General features: G+C 42.2%; 1 protein-coding gene across 3 annotated transcripts in view; it reads right to left on the reverse strand.

Annotated features, from left to right (window-relative positions):
* LOC124776568 (acetylcholinesterase-like) overlaps positions 1-18565 on the reverse strand; it is a 200990-nt gene that overhangs the window by 22596 nt on the left and 159829 nt on the right. For all 3 annotated transcript variants that reach the window (XM_047251609.1, XM_047251611.1, XM_047251610.1), the window contains exons 6-9: positions 17916-18118; positions 12779-12944; positions 2503-2690; positions 1484-1616 (exon numbers count right to left, since the gene is read on the reverse strand). In XM_047251609.1, the coding sequence (XP_047107565.1) occupies positions 1484-1616; positions 2503-2690; positions 12779-12944; positions 17916-18118 (690 nt within the window). The remainder of the gene's footprint in view (positions 1-1483; positions 1617-2502; positions 2691-12778; positions 12945-17915; positions 18119-18565) is intronic.

The raw sequence follows: 18565 nt of genomic DNA on the forward strand, positions 1-18565 counted from the left end.
AGCTTCTCTGGCAGCATAAAATGGTTGTATGAATATTTTGTGCATTGTACTCAAGTGGATGAAGACTAGTAAAATACCTGAAGCATTAAAACCATCATCTTCCCATTTTTCTATTTTTTATTGAACCTACCTTGAAACTTGGACTGATGATATGCAGCCATCATGACCACATGCAAATGTTGTTCCTGAGGTCAAGGATCCTTTATGAATGGGAAGTTGACACTAGGTTTTTGGGGTTACAGTAAAATAATACAGAACTTGAAACAGATTCTCCAATTGTGTTTCTGGATTGGAAAGGGTAGCGGGAGGTTAAACTCTCTAGTGGATGGTCAACTATCTCAAAATTGGTCTCTCTCGTCAAAGCTTTGTCTTCACGATTCAACCTTTTGTCTGCACATCTGAGGGACTGCAGACACTGTATATCATGGCAATGTGACTTATAACATTGAATGCCATTTTTTGTTGTGTCATCGGCAGTCATTTTGATATTTTTTGTCATGCTAAGGATGCCACATTAGAAGTCTGTGTATTGGTGCCTAAAATATCTGCACAACAATTAGACAATGTAAAATCCAGTATGGAGTAACAACAATATAATGAAAAGGATAGATTGATACTCACCATATACAAGAGATGCCGAGTTGAGGCAGGCACAACGAAACATTTGAGATGGCCTTCTTCTGAAGTAGAAAACTAACACTCATTCACATAAGCACATTCACACACACATAACCAGTTGGCTGTACATACTCTGGCTTCAGTGGCCAGAGACAGCAGTCATGTACGTGTGAGTTGTGCTTGTGTGAATGTGTATGTGTGTTTTCTACTTCGGAAGAAGGCCTTTTGGCATAAAGCTTAATGTATAGCTGCCTTTTTGTTGTGCCTGTCAGCAACTCAATATCTCCTCCACTTGGTGAGTAGCAGTCTATCCTTTTCATAATAATATCTGTACAACAACCTACTTTAGCTGGCTTGGGTCACCATCATTATGCCTCACTCTGCTGAACCAAGTTACAATATTTATGCATCAGATTTTGCAGTAGGGCAAAGTGCATATTCCTGTTCTGTGGGTACTGCAAGAATATTCAACCACATGAACTTATTTACGTGGTTTTTGGACAAAACTGGACTTTGATAGTGAGCTAGATGGTGTAATCTCATGACCCTTATACCTGACATGTTCATAGCAGAGGCTATAGTTGTGATCAGCTCAATATGATGTGTCTCGCCTCTTGGATTTTGTGTGCTTTTGTGTACTATAACAAGATACTGGTATCAGTTTTCCTTTTGATTGTTGTACCACATAACGTAGAAGAAGGATGATAATGAGATTAATTAATGACTGACTCACATGACTTAATGATTAAAATCTGTGCTGCGACAGTTATAATTGTTGAATATATTGATTAGATGTGATATATTTTACTACAAATATTAATTATTTTTTCAGACAAATACAGTTTCAATTTTTACTTTCATTTACCTTGTTGATCAGGAACAGCAGAGTTAGGCCCTTTGTATGAGAATCGATAGTAATAGAGAGGCTCCGACCCATTTTCTACCATATTATGCACTACTGCATCTATACCTTCTTCAAAGTACAGATCTGTCAACATCTGCAAATAAAAGGGAGTTGAGTAGTTAGGTAGCATTTTCGCGCATAACAGATAAAACTAAAGAACTCACTACGAAACAACCATCAGCAATTTTCAGTGTTTTTTCAAATACACCATAAAAAGGGGTGATATCTATCTATATATTCTGAATTTTGCTGTATCTGTGAGATACAGCTCCATAACCATACACACAAAAATATTTTAATGTAGTATGGTTGTTCTTAGGAAAAGAACAGGTTATTCAGCCTGTAAGGTATTAGCCATGAAAAAACAGGAGCTCTATAGCCTATAGCATATCTATGATCTACTTCACAGGACACGTATGTATAAGAAATATAAAATGCAACAAAAATCTCCATGTTCCTCCACAACATTAGTAGTAAAGGGAAAACCCATTCAAGGGTCCTGTAAGTAATAATTATAATCAAAGATTAATGTGTGTCACATGGTTGAAGTTTCATGTAAAATTTGCCTGGATTGCCATTCCTTATAAAAGTTGGCAGAAATTTTTAGAAAATGACATTACAAAAATGCAATGTGTTCAAATATGCCAACAAGTTTTTTTATGCAGGTTTGTATCCAGAGTATACAAACATCTAATCATGGTATCCAATGTGTGTCATTTATTACACTTCAACAGATTAACCAATAGTTGTTTCAAACTATAAGCCATAACATTTACATATCAAAATGGAGAAGACTAGTTTATCAGTTTCTTTCATAACCTCCAAAGTGCTTAACCAAAGCATGATTGCAAAATACTTTCGACAGCACTCTGGGTAAGATAAGCCATATAGTACAGCCAAAAATGCAGAGCTGAAGAAGAGCTAGACTGCATTCACTCATTTCCTTTAAAATGAGGCTTCATCTATGTAGTGATGCTTACCTTTCCAGTAGTCACATCCTGGAGCCTAGTTATCTCTTTTTCTCCATAGTAGAACTTCCTGATGAGTGCAGCTGCTGCTTTCTGATCACTCACTTCCCTCAGTCGCAGATCAGGCCCAATAATTGCTTCAAAGTTCTCGTTGAAATTTCTGAGGCTCTCATTTGTTGACAGTGAACCAGAAACAGCGACTGTGAAATAAATTTGTGACCCACGAGTTAGAAATGTATTCAAACAGGATAAAACAGATTTAACAGGGTATCTTCTCCTTGTGGTTTGCAAGGTAGCTATCACAGAAATCTGCAACCAGCAAGAAGTAGTCCCTTAAATTTTAGTGCACGAAACAAAAGGATTACATATTTCACCACTTTTTCAGAAATACCACTGTCCATGTAAGTTTTCTTCCACACCATCATCAAGAAAATAATGAACTGCTCTGAAGAACTGATAACAGATATGACTTTGTCTGTATGATAGCAAATACTATACAAGTGATTCAGCTTTCAATGGAATAAACTATGCACTTATAGACTTTAATGTAATAATGTACAACTACATGGGAACTAATGTTACCAGTGGCTCACAGTAACTCTCTGTCTCAAACTGACTCATGCAAAGGCATATCCGATCTCTGTAATCGCATCTGGCTTAAAAGCTTGCTTTTAAAGGCACAGAACCGGATTTAATCCATCTCAAGAAACTATACTGTCATTTGTCTTAAGTGGTCTGCATGATTTCTTGTAAGATCTGTATCAGAGTTGTCTACAGGTGTCTGATTTCTTCATACAAGTACAATGTCTACAACATTTTATCACTTAAATCTGTAGAAGAAAGTTATTACTTTGCCCCATACACAGTCATTACAACCACGTATTTCTCAAAACTGTTACTATGTGTTACACAAGTAAGACATAAGGATTTAAAAAAAATTCATATATGGAAATGACAATCCCTTTCTACATGAGCGAGCACAGCTTTTTAATGACTGTTGCAAACACTATGTCTTACACGTAACATTAATTCCACTATATCAGAGAAAAATTGATTGACAAATGTAGTCTACACTATAAAGACTGAGAATTATGCATGGCTGAACCTACCCTTTGGGGTCTCCCAGCAAATGATGCCATATGACTTTAACTTAATAATCCAGTTAAAGACAGGTATGCAGTCACACATGTAAGCTCATTTCTATTAATTTTAACTCAATCCCTGTAGGGGCACATAATGAGCACATAGTAAAAACATATTTAAAACTAACAGTCATTTTCAATTCAGGACTTGAAATCATAGCCCTAGCTTTTCAGATTATTGTTTGAAGTCCTGTCAATATCAATGTCATTATGGATCGAGAACAAGCCTGGGTGAATAAGAATGAGGTGTGGAACAGCCTCTGAATCAACATGGAGAAATTAAGTGCTATAGACAACTCTGCATTTTAGATAATTGTGCTTTAATACATGGCCTTTTGCTCATGTGATAGGACAGTTTTTTGACGACTATAGGAGATAGATTCAAGTACAGCAATTTTAACGGAACACGTTTCATATCCTTACAAAAGTGCAGCTGTAAATTTAAATGTCTATCTTGTCTCTCATTTGACTGATAAAAAGACGACTGTGGTTTCTGTCACCAAGTTTCGTATGTAGCCTGGAGTCCAGCCTAAGTTAGTAATTTTAGTGCGTTTGCAGAGTGTATTAGGCCTACATGGCTGCCTTTAATTTAGTGATTAGCTAAACGTATCGCTAAGCTATTTCAGTTGCTTTTAACTTCCATTGAGTTTTGTTTATGTAATATTTTACACGGTTAATTCTAATATCACTGTGTGTTCGCGCTCGTATGCGCGTATTTATTTTTGAAAGAAGTGTGATATTTATTACGACTACAATTTTAACCTTAGTGAAAGTATTAAATGGGCAAAGCGCGTAAAATCCATTCATCGGCATCATTATTACAATTACAGCAACGATGTAATCAACAGTAAGTTTTAATGATCGGGAAAGCCAAAGCAGAATTCACACACATTTTCCTGTTATGTGCAGTGTCTTAAGTAGAAATATCGCTGCTTCGACGGTCAAGACTACAGAGTGTAATTTTGAAACTTCTCGGCACGTAAGAACTGTGCGCCCGATCGGGACACGGTTTGCCTTTTGTATGTGGTACACTTACCTCTTGGGCTCCAGTAGCTGAGTGGACGTCGACACGGTAGCTCAGCGTGTTCGCTCAGAGACCTAGTTGGCCTCTATAATAAAAAAACTGAGTGAAAGGATCAACAAACGAACTTTACTGGATGTCATGTGACGTCCGCAACGACCAAACACAACGAACACTAAATGAGGGAGGGGGGACAGGTTTTATTTCATAGTTCTGAAGGTAAAGTGTTGTGTAGAGTGGTTTTCTTAAAAACTAGGCCGGTTGTGGTAGTAGTGGCTGTGGGAATGTTAAAATCTATAGTAGCTGTTGTAGCTGTAGTGGACGAAAACTATTAAGTAGATTAATGTTTTGCGAGCAAATGTTTTTCAAAATTTGTAGTAAACTCTCCTTTAGCTGTATGTGATTGTCAACATAAATCACACTTCGCTTTCCCTGCTGGCTCTTCTCTAAAGAAGAAAAGGTCCACAATGTACTTTTCTGCTCTTCGTGACTGTTTCACACACATTGAGAAAATGAACTAAATTACTGTTACTTTGAACTCGAACGAAAAGTAGCCTGAAACAGGTTATAAAATAGAACTAATCTCTTCTCTCACTTCAAATCACAATTTAACTTTGTAATTGAACTCAACATTTTGTAAAAAACGTAGGCAGGTCGCAGGTCAAATCAAGTGATGTTGGAAAAACACCGTCCACGCAGAAACCACGCACGCAATCTACTGCATGCATGAAGGTGTCTGCGAGTAAGGAATTGGGGACTAAATGTAATTCTGCCATCTACCCGAAATGAACAAGAACTGCATGCGGGAAAGAAAACACGGCTATGTTTGTGTGAACACACAAAGGTACTTGCAAATAGAATGTCATCAGCATGTTATGCCCTTAGAATCCTATCATCAGTATGTAACATGCAGTGTCTTTTAGTTACATATTATTCATGTGTACATTCAAGTCTTAGCTATGGAATTCTTTTTTGGGGAACAAATGCACAAAACATGAACACAATTTTCAAACTCCACAAAAGAGCCATAAGAATAATAACAAAAAATACTAGTCGAGCTCATTGTTTAAGATCTGTTCTGAATACTGGGGATTTTAACCGCTCCATGTGAATACGTTTATCAGTCAGTTGTACACATCAAAAATAACATTGGTAATTACTGCACAAACAGCTCTGTCCATGACCATGCAACAAGAGATATACTAAACTTACATTTACCAAGAAAAAATAAACATAAAACTCAAAACAGCATTTTCTACCAAGGCATAAAACTACAATAAATTACCAAAAGAGATTAAAGAAATTGCCAGAATACACTTATTTAAGAAAGCAGCTAAGAAGTAGGCTACCTGTTATGCAATACATTTTATACATTGAAGGATTACTTAGCTAAAACAGAGTAGGGATTTGATAAAAATGTTATACAAATAAATAGGCCTAGTAATGATAATGATTGCAAAAAATATCCAACATTCCACATGACACCTTAAGTTTATGTTTTTTTTTCCTTTCTAGAAATACTTACCCCCAAGCCATGCATAGCACAAAATTACTAACATCTCTTCCTCTTTCTGAGCTCAACATCTCACTCATTATGGAGGGATGCTGACTCAGTTTTTCAGGATAGCAAATGGGAAGTTGCGGTGCAGAAAATGGCCCAGAGATCACCTGTGTGTGTGTGTGTGTGTGTGTGTGTGTGTGTGTGTTTGTGTTATGAAACAATGTGTGTATAGCGTGTGCAGCGACTGATAGTGAGATATGAGTTAATGTGGCATTTCATCATTTAATAAGTTATTTGTAAAAAAAGTATTGTAAACCAGGAGTAAATCTAATGATTGTCTCTAACTAGAAGTCTGCAAATATTTGTGTATACGAATTAGCTTATTTTAAATTGATCTCAATTATTAAATACTTTGACATGTCCTATATCCTTATAAAAAGAGACCTACGGATGAATAAAGCGGTAACTTCCAAGAATGATTGCCTATCGAAGTTGGAGGGCTCCAAACGATACATATCGAGCGTGCGATAATAGTAAATCGATAACAGAAGTCTCGTGGCGCGCGATACGAGTATATTTCAAGTTGTCACTACAGCAATGACAAAAGAAATGCCTTAGAGAAGCATTTCTAAATTCGAAGGAGATAACTTACCTTAGTCGTCGTTGGTGTTATCGTCTTGTGACAGTCCGCGTGATGTGTAAGCTACAGGGGCAATTGTACAGTTCGTTCTGGGCGCCCTTCTCTTTTTATGGTAGACTTGACAGACTTTCACAGCCGTTCTATATTCTAAGTGTGGACACTGGCGTCATCTGAAGAGACGAACTCCACAGAGTGGTTAACGAATTTGTTGTCGAACCCTTCAGCTTTGAGAGTTCAGTATGACTAAAACCCGTCTGTGATGACTTTTGTTCCAGGCGGTATGAATGTTATATGAGACACACTAAAGCCACCTTGTCTCGGGACAATACCCTCACAACGAAACACTTGCGGGATTCCCTTTCTATCCCACCGAAAACCTAAATATGATCCACTTCACTTTTATGAGGTCGTCCTCTTTGATTCATTCGTCTAGCAATATGAGATTCGTCTACTTCTACTGGTTTATTCGGTCCACCAATTGGCACACTCATTTGTCACTATCACGTAGCACACTTAATTGGCAAAACTCGAAGTAGTCAAATGGTTCAAATGGCTCTGAGCACTATGCGACCCAACTTCTGAGGTCATCAGTCGCCTAGAACTTAGAACTAATTAAACCTAACTAACCTAAGGACATCACACACATCCATGCCCGAGGCAGGATTCGAACCCTCGACTGTAGCGGTCTCGCGGTTCCAGACTGAAGCGCCTTTAACCGCACGGCCACACCGGCCGGCCCGAAGTAGTCACACACAGTATTTGCCCATAACTCAGTTTCTGATGCTGTGGCTTGCAACGTGTAATCTCGAATCCAGCACGACAAGAATTATGCTCGACTGAATCGATAATTTGGAGGACTGGAACCACGTGTTTCCCCTGATGCTGCTTTGCTTTTCGCAAAGTCGGCAATGAAATTGCAACGGCATTTCAGTGTCCACACTCCTCTTACGAAGTTTCACAGACTTCGCGGCACCACAGTCAACACAGTCCTTTTCCTCGTCCGGCAGAAGTCCATATTTCCGGCAAAAAGTCAAACATTTTTCTATGCTGGATAGGCATGGAATTAGAGTTTTCCATGTGAGGCATTCTGCAGAAGAATCGTGAGAAGCAGCAGACATTACACTCGCTATCAAGAGAAACCGTGTCGATTTCCCAATGGACTCACAATTACGGCGGGAATGTATTGTACACGAACTGAAGAAACAACGCAAAACTGAAAAAAATGGCGATCACAAATAATTGATCATAACGCGCGCTACGAGACTTCCATAATCGATTTACTATCGCACGTTCGATACGTATCGTTTGGAGCCCACCAACGTCGATAGGCAATCATTCTTGGAAACTAGCAATAAAGCTATTACTACTACTACTATTACTACTACAAAATGTATCCGTTACTCCGCTGAGAATGAGATACTTTAAAGACTGCGAAATCTACATATTCAGTACGAAACGTGCGTGGAAGAAGACTGGCGAGAAACGAAACCTTTGAGGCAGAAACGAAACGATACTTCGAGTCTTCTGGAATGTTCACTACTCAGTAACGAATACATACGATATGTATGATGGCAGTGCTGTTGCCACATTTCGAGCGCAAGGCTGCCGTCGATACTGCCTGGAAGACATTATTGCTTGTAAGTGCGGCGTCACAGCGTTGCCATAGAAATGTAAACAAAATTGCGTTACGTGATTGGGCGAGGTAGGTGCTCGAAACTGACGCGCGAAACCCGTCCGAAGTTCTATCGTCGTATGGAACACAGCAGAGCAAGGCGTGCAGTGGAGACATCTTTGTAGCTCATATTGTCACGACTCTCCTGCTACGGCAGTGGCGCTTCAAGTGGAGGTAAGCTACCCTTTTCAATAAAATATCGGGCGAGTGCGAGTGGTACCGATTATACTGATTTGTGACATAGTTTTTATGAAAGGGACCGTATGTATTGATTAAAATAGCAGAAATAACTAAATGATAACAGTACAGCATATTACAGAATAATGTATTTTCGATTATCTTGTAACCAGGTAGTCTACGGACATTTAGCGAAGAATTTAGTTTTCTTTTATGAACAGAAAGTGGCTAATAAGCTACAGAATACATGACGCCGTATATCTACACAAAAACTTAATGTCTTGTTCGCTTTACTTCCAGCCAAACTGATAATTGTGGAACGTAGGAAAAGTGTATGAAATGCAGTACCTACATTGTTTAACACACCAAATAAGCCACGTCAATTTCAGCTGAAGAGAAAACCACAGAGATGATGATAAAATGTCAAAGGCAATAAAACTGTTTCCCCATCACAGAAGAAACTAATTCCTCATTTATTACCACATGTGAGCCACGAACGGCAGAACCTTCAATGCAGTCGTCTTTTGAATAGAATGTAATAACATTTACAAAAATATTCATGTTGTGGATAGTGGAGGTGAAGTGTAAGAATGTGCATCATTAGGCTCTGTCCAAAACTGTTACGTGTCGAGGAAAGTGCCTATCATAATACGAACAGATAGCTGCAGAAATATATGCTTCTCATGTGTGAAATACTGTGTTTATATTCTTATAGTTTACTACTGTTTGGGACGCAAAAGTACGCTGTCCGGTCTCATTAATGTGATCATCTGTCAGAATTATAAACAACCAACTTTTTCAACGCGGGCCTCTCGAGGCGAGCAGGAAGAGTAAGGTTCTGGAATGTACCGATGGGGAGATGGAACGATGCCCATTCCATTGCCGGAGTGAGCTGCGCTAAGTTTCTCGGCTGAGGATCCATAGCGCAAACAGCCCGATCGAAGTGGTCCCCCAGATTCTCGACTGGGTTTCAGTCTGGAGAGTTCGGTGGCCGTGGGTGTACGGTAAATTCATCCTGGTGCTCTTCGAACCACGCACGCGTACTGTGAGCTGTGTGACATGCCACATTGTCCTGCTGGCAGATGCCATCGTGCTGAGGAACAACAAACTTCATTTAGTAGTGGTCATGGTCCCCAAGGATAGACGTATTCTTGTGTTAATCCACTGTACCTTCCAGAACAAAATAGATCACTTAGGGAAGGCCACGAAAAGATTCCCCAGATCATAACGCTTCCTCCTCCGACCTGGACCCTTACGACTACTTTTGCAGGACTTTTTCCATTTGTCCGATGGAACATAGAACATGAGTCATCTGAAAAGGCCATCTATCGCCACTCGCTACTCAGTGCCCGGCGGAGGTTCGTGTTCTCCATCGGGCATGGGTGTGTGTGTTTGTCCTTAGGATAATTTAGGTTAAGTAGTGTGTAAGCTTAGGGACTGGTGACCTTAGCAGTTAAGTCCCATAAGATTTCACACACATTTGAACATTTTTTGCTACTCAGTGGACGTCCAGTTGCGGTAGTGGCGAGCAAATCTAGCCTTTGTTGCCGATGATCAGCAGTCAGCATGGGTGCACGAACCAGGCGTCTGCTGTCGATGTCCACACGCAGCAACGTTCGCTAAAAGGCCGTTCAGAATACACTACTGGTAGTCTCTTGATTCACTGGGCGGTCAGTCACTCAACAGTTGCAAGTCTGTTCGCCGTACACAGCTCCACAGCCGTCGTTCACCCCTGTGATCTACGACCCGCGGTCCACCAGAGTTACCTGAGCTCCGGTTTTGGGCAGCGCCATTTTGCCATGCGCGGTATACTTTAACCACGGCGGAATGCGAACCTTTCACAAAAGTAGCCGTTTCGGAAACGCTTTCATCCTTTCTTCGAAAGTCAAGGATCATGCCCTTTGGGACGTCAGATAAATCGCTCCGTTCCCGCACTAAGACGACGACTGTACTGTTTTCCGCATCGCCGCCCCCCCCCCCCCCCTACAAGCCTAGCCTTGTACACGCTTCTCTGCTAGTGTTGCCACCTACCTTCTGTGAGTGATTATAGTACGTTGACGACGAACATAGGCGGCTCTGGCACATTAACCTGGATGGACAGTGTATCATAAAAATTTCGTGATTTAAGAAGAAAAATAATTAAGAAAAAACAATAACCTCGGGTCTGGCTTGCTCTGCACTTATGGCGCCAGTCTCTCCAACTGTCAGACGATAAAAACTTTCGCACCAGTCCGCCTCGGTAGCCGCGGTGTCAGCGCGGCAGGCTGTTATCTGAAGGGGCTTGGGTTCTATTCGCAACGGGGTCGGAGATTTTCTCCACAAGGGGACTGCGTGCTATGTCGTCCTCATCTGCATACCATCATAATTGACGCGAAAATCACGTCCATGACGTCGCACGAGAAGTGTAAGCAATTAATTCCGTACCAGGATACAGCGTGGCCTTAAGGAATATTCTGAATTGTCGAAGCATACTGTCGTATCTTCCGCTGTTGAGATGATTGTACGGGCACATCCCCATAGCCAATTTAAAAACTTTCACAACAATGAATGCCTCGACTATGTGTGTTGGTCTGTGATAGAGGTTTTATGAGACTGGAAGGTGAGAGAGAGGTACCGGCATAACTAAAAGTGTGAGGGCGAATCGTAAGTCGTGTATCTGCCACACACTTTTAATCTGCCAAGAATATGAAGTTTCACAAGACGCTACACTCCTTTGTAGAGTGATAGGGTCATACTGGACACCTTACCTACACTAATGGCCATTAAGATTGCTACACCAAGAAGATGACGTGCTACAGACGCGAAATTTAACCGGCAGGAAGAAAATGCTGTGATATGCAAATGATTAGCTTTTCAGAGCATTCACACAAGGTTGGCGCTGGTGGCGACACCTACAACGTGCTGACATGAGGAAAGTTTCCTGCCGATTTCTCATACACAACAGCAGTTGACCGGCGTTGCCTGATAAAACGTTATTGTGATGCCTCGTGTAAGGAGGAGAAAAGCGTACCATCACGTTTCCGACTTTGATAAAGATCGGATTGTAGCCCATCGCGATTGCGGTTTATGGTATCGCGACATTGCTGCTCGCGTTGGTCGAGATCCAATGACTGTTGGCAGAATATGGAATCGGTGGGTTCAGGAGGGTAATACGGAACGCCATGCTGGATCCCAACGGCCTCGTATCACTAGCAGGCGAGATGACAGGCATCTTATCCGCATGGCTGTAACGGATCGTGCAGCCACGTCTCGATCTCTGGGTCAACACATGGTGTCGTTTGCAAGACAACAACCATCTGCAAGAACAGTTCGACGACGTTTGCAACAGCATGGACTATCAGCTCGGAGACCATGGCTGCGGTTACCCTTGACGCTGCATGACAGACAAGAGCGCCTGCCATGGTGTACTCAACGACGAACCTGGGTACACGAATGGCAAAACGTCAGTTTTTCGGATGAATCCAGGTCTGTTTACAGCATCATGATGGTCGCATCCGTGTTTGGCGACATCGCGGTGAACGCACATTGGAAGCGTGTATTTGTCACCGCCATACTGGCGTATCACCCGGCGTGATAGTATGGGGTGCCATTGGTTACAAGTCTCGGTCACCTCTTGTTCGCATTGACGGCACTCTGAACAGCCTTTCTGGATACAGAACATGTTCGACTGTTGCCCTGACTAGCACATTCTCCAGATCTCTCACCAGCTGACAACGCCTGGTCAGTGGTGGCCGAGCAACTGGCTCGTCTCAATACGCCAGTCACTACTCTTGATGAACTGTGGTATCGTGTTGAAGCTGCATGGGTAGCTGTACCTGAACACGCCACCCAAGCTCTGTTTGACTCAATGCCCAGGCGTACAAGGCCGTTATTACGGTCAGAGGTGGTTGTTCTGGATACTGATTTCTCAGGATGTATGCAACCAAATTGCGTGAAAATGTAATCACATGTCAGTTCTAGTATAATATATTTGTGCAAAGAATACCCGTTTGCCATCTGCATTTCTTCTAGGTGTAGCAATTTTAATGGCCAGTAGTGTATATTCAGAGGACTGATCTTGCGCTTGCGATTTATAGCTGTAGAATACGTTCAGCCTTGTATGGGCGCAGAAAGCGGGGGCAGCAGAGGTACTCACTGGATGTGAAGAAGTTGCACTCGGCGGAGAGGACGCCGGTGAGGTAGGGCAGGCTGTGGGAGAGGCCCTGCGCCATCAGCGCCGCCGGCTCCTGCGTGAGGAAGGCGCCAGCCACGGCCGGTTCCACGCTCGGCACGAACACGAAGTTGAACAGCCGCCTCCTGTCCTGCGGAGTCACACGTCTCATGTGGTTTTCCACTCTTCATTCTAACAACATGCACTTGATTCTGACATCTTCACTCAGAGATGGACACTGATGATGGTGGTAAAATGAGAGAGTTGAAATGCAACGAGTGGCACGACATGGGTTGATAAGTCTGGTGAAAAAGCAAGAAAAAATGTTTGCTTCGAAAACAACTCACCTTGATTCTCGACATAATCTCCTTTGAGAAGTATACACTTGCTCCAGTGGTCCTCCAGCTTTTTCATTCCACCAGAAAAGTAGCTTCTGTCAAACTATGCAAAATACTCGTTGACTACAACCATAACTTCCTCATTTGATGAAAATTTCTTCCCAGCAAGCCAAAGTTTCAAGTTAGGGAACAGGAAGAAATCACTTTGGGGTACGTATGATGAATAGGGTGGATGAGGAACGAATTCAGAGCCCAATTTATGCACTTTCACCATTGTCTTCGCTGATGTTTGGGAAGATGCATTATCCTGGTGAAAAAGCATCTTTTTTTTTTCATGCCACCCTTGGTCTTTTTTCAGGTAACTCACGTTTCAAACGATCCAGCAATGAAGAATAATAGCGTTCAGTTGTGGTTCAACCTTTTCCAAGTAACCTATGAGAATCCCAAAAAACAGTGGCCATCACCTTACCAGCTGACAAAATGGTCTTTGCCTTATTCGGTGCACTTTCAGCAGCCTTTCTCAATTGTTTTGACTGCAGTTTTGATTGTGATGTATAATTATGGATCCATTTTTCATCATCAGTCACAAATCGGCGCAAAAAGTCATGCGGATTGCGATTAAACGTCGCTAGACATTGTAGTGCTTTTAGCAGACTGTGAGAAATCGCGGCACCCATCTCGCACACAACTTCTTCATAGCCAATTATGTGTGCAGGATATTACGCACTTGCTGAGTTGAGATGCCTACAGCCTCAGAAATTTCGTGAATTTTTATTCGGCCAGCAAGGCTATAATTGCCATATCATAGATTTTGTCGATTTTTCCTTTGTGGTGACCTCAACTGGACGGCCAGAGCGCGCTTCGGCTTCGATACTTGTCAGACTGATTTTAGTTCCATTTATCCAACAGTAAATGGTCTGCAACGGTGGTACAGAGTCCGCGTGAACTAGACTTGTGCGGCAGTCCAACCCTTCAAATGAAAATGTGCAATAACAGCACTAAATTCCATTTTCAATTGTAGTCATCATACTAACAAATTCAGACGGCGGTCAACAATGAACAGTACGTTGTGCATTGTTGACATTCTTTATACAATCTTTGGAATAATCAAGCTTACCAATCACAATGGCACAAAAGAACTGTTCCATTATTTCATGGAAATTTATCAAACTTATCAGCACCAAGATTTAAAATTCTCGGACAGACACAAATCTGGCGGTTACACATATAGGTTTTTATGTTGTTGCGTGTTGGTCAAAAACATGTGACAAGTGACAACATCAGCGGCAGAATAGTTTCAGCTATACTTTTTAATAATGTCACACTGTGCGTCTGTTTTATTCAAACGGACAACGTAGAATACTAATCTGTTACAAAATTATTTGTTGTGCGCCGTTTATAGGCAACATATATTAATAAAAAGCTAATGTTTATGAGAAGTCTGTATTTTCTACATCTACGAAATAGGTGGCTAAATTCTAACATAGCTCTACTTCTGCTTGGAATCATCCATGTGAAGGACGTCCAAAACAGGCTGCCAATGGCGAAAACATTGAGCAAGGCGCGGTGCAATATCGTACGGTTCGTCATTAAAGGTATATAATGTATAGGTAACCGTGATAAAGTTAATTTATTTATTACATCATGATCCGTTATCTTTAACTCATCCACAGTCTGTAGTCGTTTCCAACGTATATTACTCCAGTATACATTTAACATCTAGACATATGGAACTACTGAAACTGCAAACACTACTACAGTTAATATAATAGTGCCCATTAGAATGACTAGTTTCTTCTGCTAATTACCACTACTTCTACTAATACAATGAACTGCAATGCCTGAAAAAATATTGAAGCATCCAGTATGGGACGAGGAAACAAAATGAAACTTCGTGGGTCAATTTTACAAAGAGCTTGGCAGTAGGAGCCCCCTTATCATAGGTAATCTGGTTCATAACTGTTGTAACTGGTCCTTGATATCCAGGATATTGGCACTGAGACTCATTTGATGTCTGAGCTGGTCCCACCCATGTTCTACGGGAGAGAGATCGGAGGACCTTGCTGGCCATGGGAGGGATCTTACCAACGTCCTACAAGGTTTTGCCACCTCAGACCCGCGAGTGTTTTCGACCATCTTCCCATCGTTTTCACGAGCTCCAAACCGTTGCATGAAAACTGTTTCAACGTTCAGGCCTTTCGACCAATCAGAACCAGTATCATTAACATTATCATGAATAAAGAAATTTAAAAAATCAGAACCAATAACTGCCTGCAGGTAATTTCACTGGAGAATTCGCGATCGCGCTGATAACTCTCCACCGTAAAACGCCCCTTCTTGCCAGGTCTTTTCATAACTTTACCTCCAACAGGTGCTGGGAGACACCTGTGATCCAGGTGTCTCCCTCCCCCTTGAGCCGACAGCATAGGCCTCCTTCCCAAACCGTTCTGGAGGATTATCTCTAGGCTGGAGAAAGCCTCGTTGTTTTCCTGACCACCGAAAAACAACTCTGGATTACACAATACCCACAGTTCGAGCACACAGACGCGGACAGGAAATGATATTTCGCTATCTGTTCATCTGTGTGCCAAAGGTTGGCACCATCGTGCAGTAGTATAAGTGAAGCAGAGGCGTGTAATGGGTCATGTGGCTAGAGCGGGTAGGTGCGTGGAGTGAAGAGAAAGTTAGCTGATTCTGCGCTGTCGCATGGTACGCTCTACCGCGCCTGATGAGTAGTGGTGTATGTGTCGCTTGCTTCGGAAGTGTCTGGATGAGGCAGAGTGATAATTCTTCGTGATGAAAGGAGATACCGCTGGCCAATTTGGCGGTCAGAGAATGCACTCAACTCCGGTGGTTGGGCAGTTGATTACATGAATATCCTACATTTCAGAAGTGACTATGGCTACGGAGTGCAAGTTCTTCTGGGTGGAAGCACGCGTAATGGCTTGAGTACTAAGCATCTTTGCCAGTGAGCGGAGCCTTGGCAGCCTCCGTGGAGCATAATGAGTTCCTTCAGCATCGTGGAACGGGTGTGGCTCGCTCCATACTGACTCTGTTATAGGTGAACTCAACGAGACTCCATATTTTCATAGTATGTTCCATTTGTTAAGCACTGATGGCATTTAATGGATGTATGAAAGGCAGATGGAATTTAAAAAAAAATAGAATTATATCAGGGGTTTTTTGGCTCTGTTCTCGCTATGGCGAGCAGTTAGTCGGTATTTACTATGAAAGCTGTGTTGTGGTTGTGTATAAGCCAATCATTTGAATTGTTCCTGAAGTACTCGTCTTTCACGGAACGTTCTGCACCTAAGTAAGAGAATGATCTGCCCACCCGGCTAGCCGCGCGGTCTGATGCGCTGCTTCCCGAGCGGGAAGGCGCGCCGGTGCCTGGCACGGATCCACCCGGCGGATTAGTGTCAAGGTCCGGGGTGCCGGCCGGCCTGTGGATGGTTTTTAAGGCAGTTTTCCATCCGCCTCGGTGAATGCGAGCTGGTTCCCCTTATTCCGTCTCAGTTACACTGTGTCGGCGATTGCTGTGCAAACACTGTCTCCGTGTATGCGTACACCATAATACTCTACCACACAAATATTTGGGGTCACAGTCGTCTGGAGTGAGACGTTCCCGGGATCCACTGCGGCCGAACCGCTCAATAACCCTGGGTTCGGTGTGGGGAGGCGGTGGGGTGGGTGGATTTCTGTGGCCTGTTGTGGAGTTGTGAACCACTGAGGGCCAGGGTGGGACGAAGCCTCTCCGTCGTTTCTAGGTCCCTGGTTTAATATGCAATACACACAAGAGAATGATCTTGTTGCCTGTATAAGGGGCATGTCCATGGACCCGATTCCTTGTTCAAAATGGTTCAAATGGCTCGAACTACTATGGGACTGAACATCTGCGGTCATCAGTCCCCTAGACTTCGAACTACTTAAACCTAACTACCCTAAGGATATCACACACTTCCATGCCCGAGGCAGGATTCGAACCTGCGACCGTAGCAGCAGCGCGGTTCCAGACTGAAGCGCCTAGAACCGCTCAGCCACAGCGGCCGGCGATTCCTTGTTGTTGTGGATAACTGAAAGTAGTACATTTCGATCAGTCCAGCTCCCAAATAAAAATTCAGGTAATTTCAGTGAGAGGCAGTTACTACGGTTGGATACTATTTGGTTTAATTTTTTATCTATTGTGTTTTAAATATTGTGATCCTAAATTTCTTTTGAAGGTTCTGAAAGGTTGATTTTAATCAAAAGATTTCAATTAAAAGTCGTTGGTCAGCATAAAAATCGTAAATTTAAATCATATATGTGTGACTTACCTAATTTTTTTTAAAAAAGGAAATTTCATTTGTAGATTTTAAAAGTACCCTTGTTTAACGTATCAGGTCGAATTTCAGCAGAGTTTCTTGTACGGTACTTTTAAAACTTAATCTAGTGAATTTGTGATACTAAAATGTACTGGAAATGGAAAATGGTAAATTCTGTAACTGTTATTGTATTCCAAGGAAAGCGCAAACATTTAATAGCTTTCCATTTTTATTTTTTCACTGTTGGAACCTTAGTTGTATGTGTTTCCCTTTCCCTAATCAGCTGCTGACAATAGAGTTTGTCCCACTATCGCCACATTTGAAACACTACATCTCAAACTCACATACTACAGTTATTTCTTCAAACAAAACAGATTATGTATTAGGCTGGACAGTTCTATAAAAGGCTGCGAAGATAGTTATCAAAACAGATGAGAGTACTGTCACTGTGGAGAAAATACATCAGTAAATACATGAACTCACTCGGTCGGAAAGAGCGGCCTTGGTGTCGCTGAGGAGTCGTTCGGCCGGCAGCTGTGAGAGGAACTCTAGCAGCTGACGGTCGCTGGAGCCGCCGGGCAGCCCCAGAGACGCTGCCAGAGACAGCGCCCTCTGGCGGGGCGAGGCGCAGAAGGCCCAGGGGCTGAGCGCGGAGCCGCTCTGGGCGATGGCGCGCGAGAACAGCCCTGGCGAAGGAAGGCGGACGGTCAGTGCCGCCGTGCTGGCCAGCCTAGGGCCGACGGCTCTCAAGACACACAGTTTAAAAGGAATGGCAGGAACACAGCAGTCAGTAGCAATCCCACTGTTTTTTATTATTCTTGCATATCCGGATGTCAGGTGCAAATAGCCATCTTTTGATCTACATAAAACGATAAGTAAACAATAGAAATGATCAATTTTAGCCATCATATCATTTGAGAGAGTTCTACTCGAACAAACTCCCATCAGTACATGTCACCATAGGAGCTTGTTACTGTACAGGTAGAAGGAAACTGAGGTTGTTGTTTATAACAAGTAAAGCAGCTTTCCGACGTAACAGTTTTGAACTTATTTTTTATTAAGTAAAATCAGCAAATACCATCTTTAATATACATCAATAAACGTCCATTTACAATGTGTTTCTTCATATTTCA

Source organism: Schistocerca piceifrons, chromosome 2, assembly GCF_021461385.2.
Source record: "Schistocerca piceifrons isolate TAMUIC-IGC-003096 chromosome 2, iqSchPice1.1, whole genome shotgun sequence".
NCBI lineage: Eukaryota > Metazoa > Arthropoda > Insecta > Orthoptera > Acrididae > Schistocerca > Schistocerca piceifrons.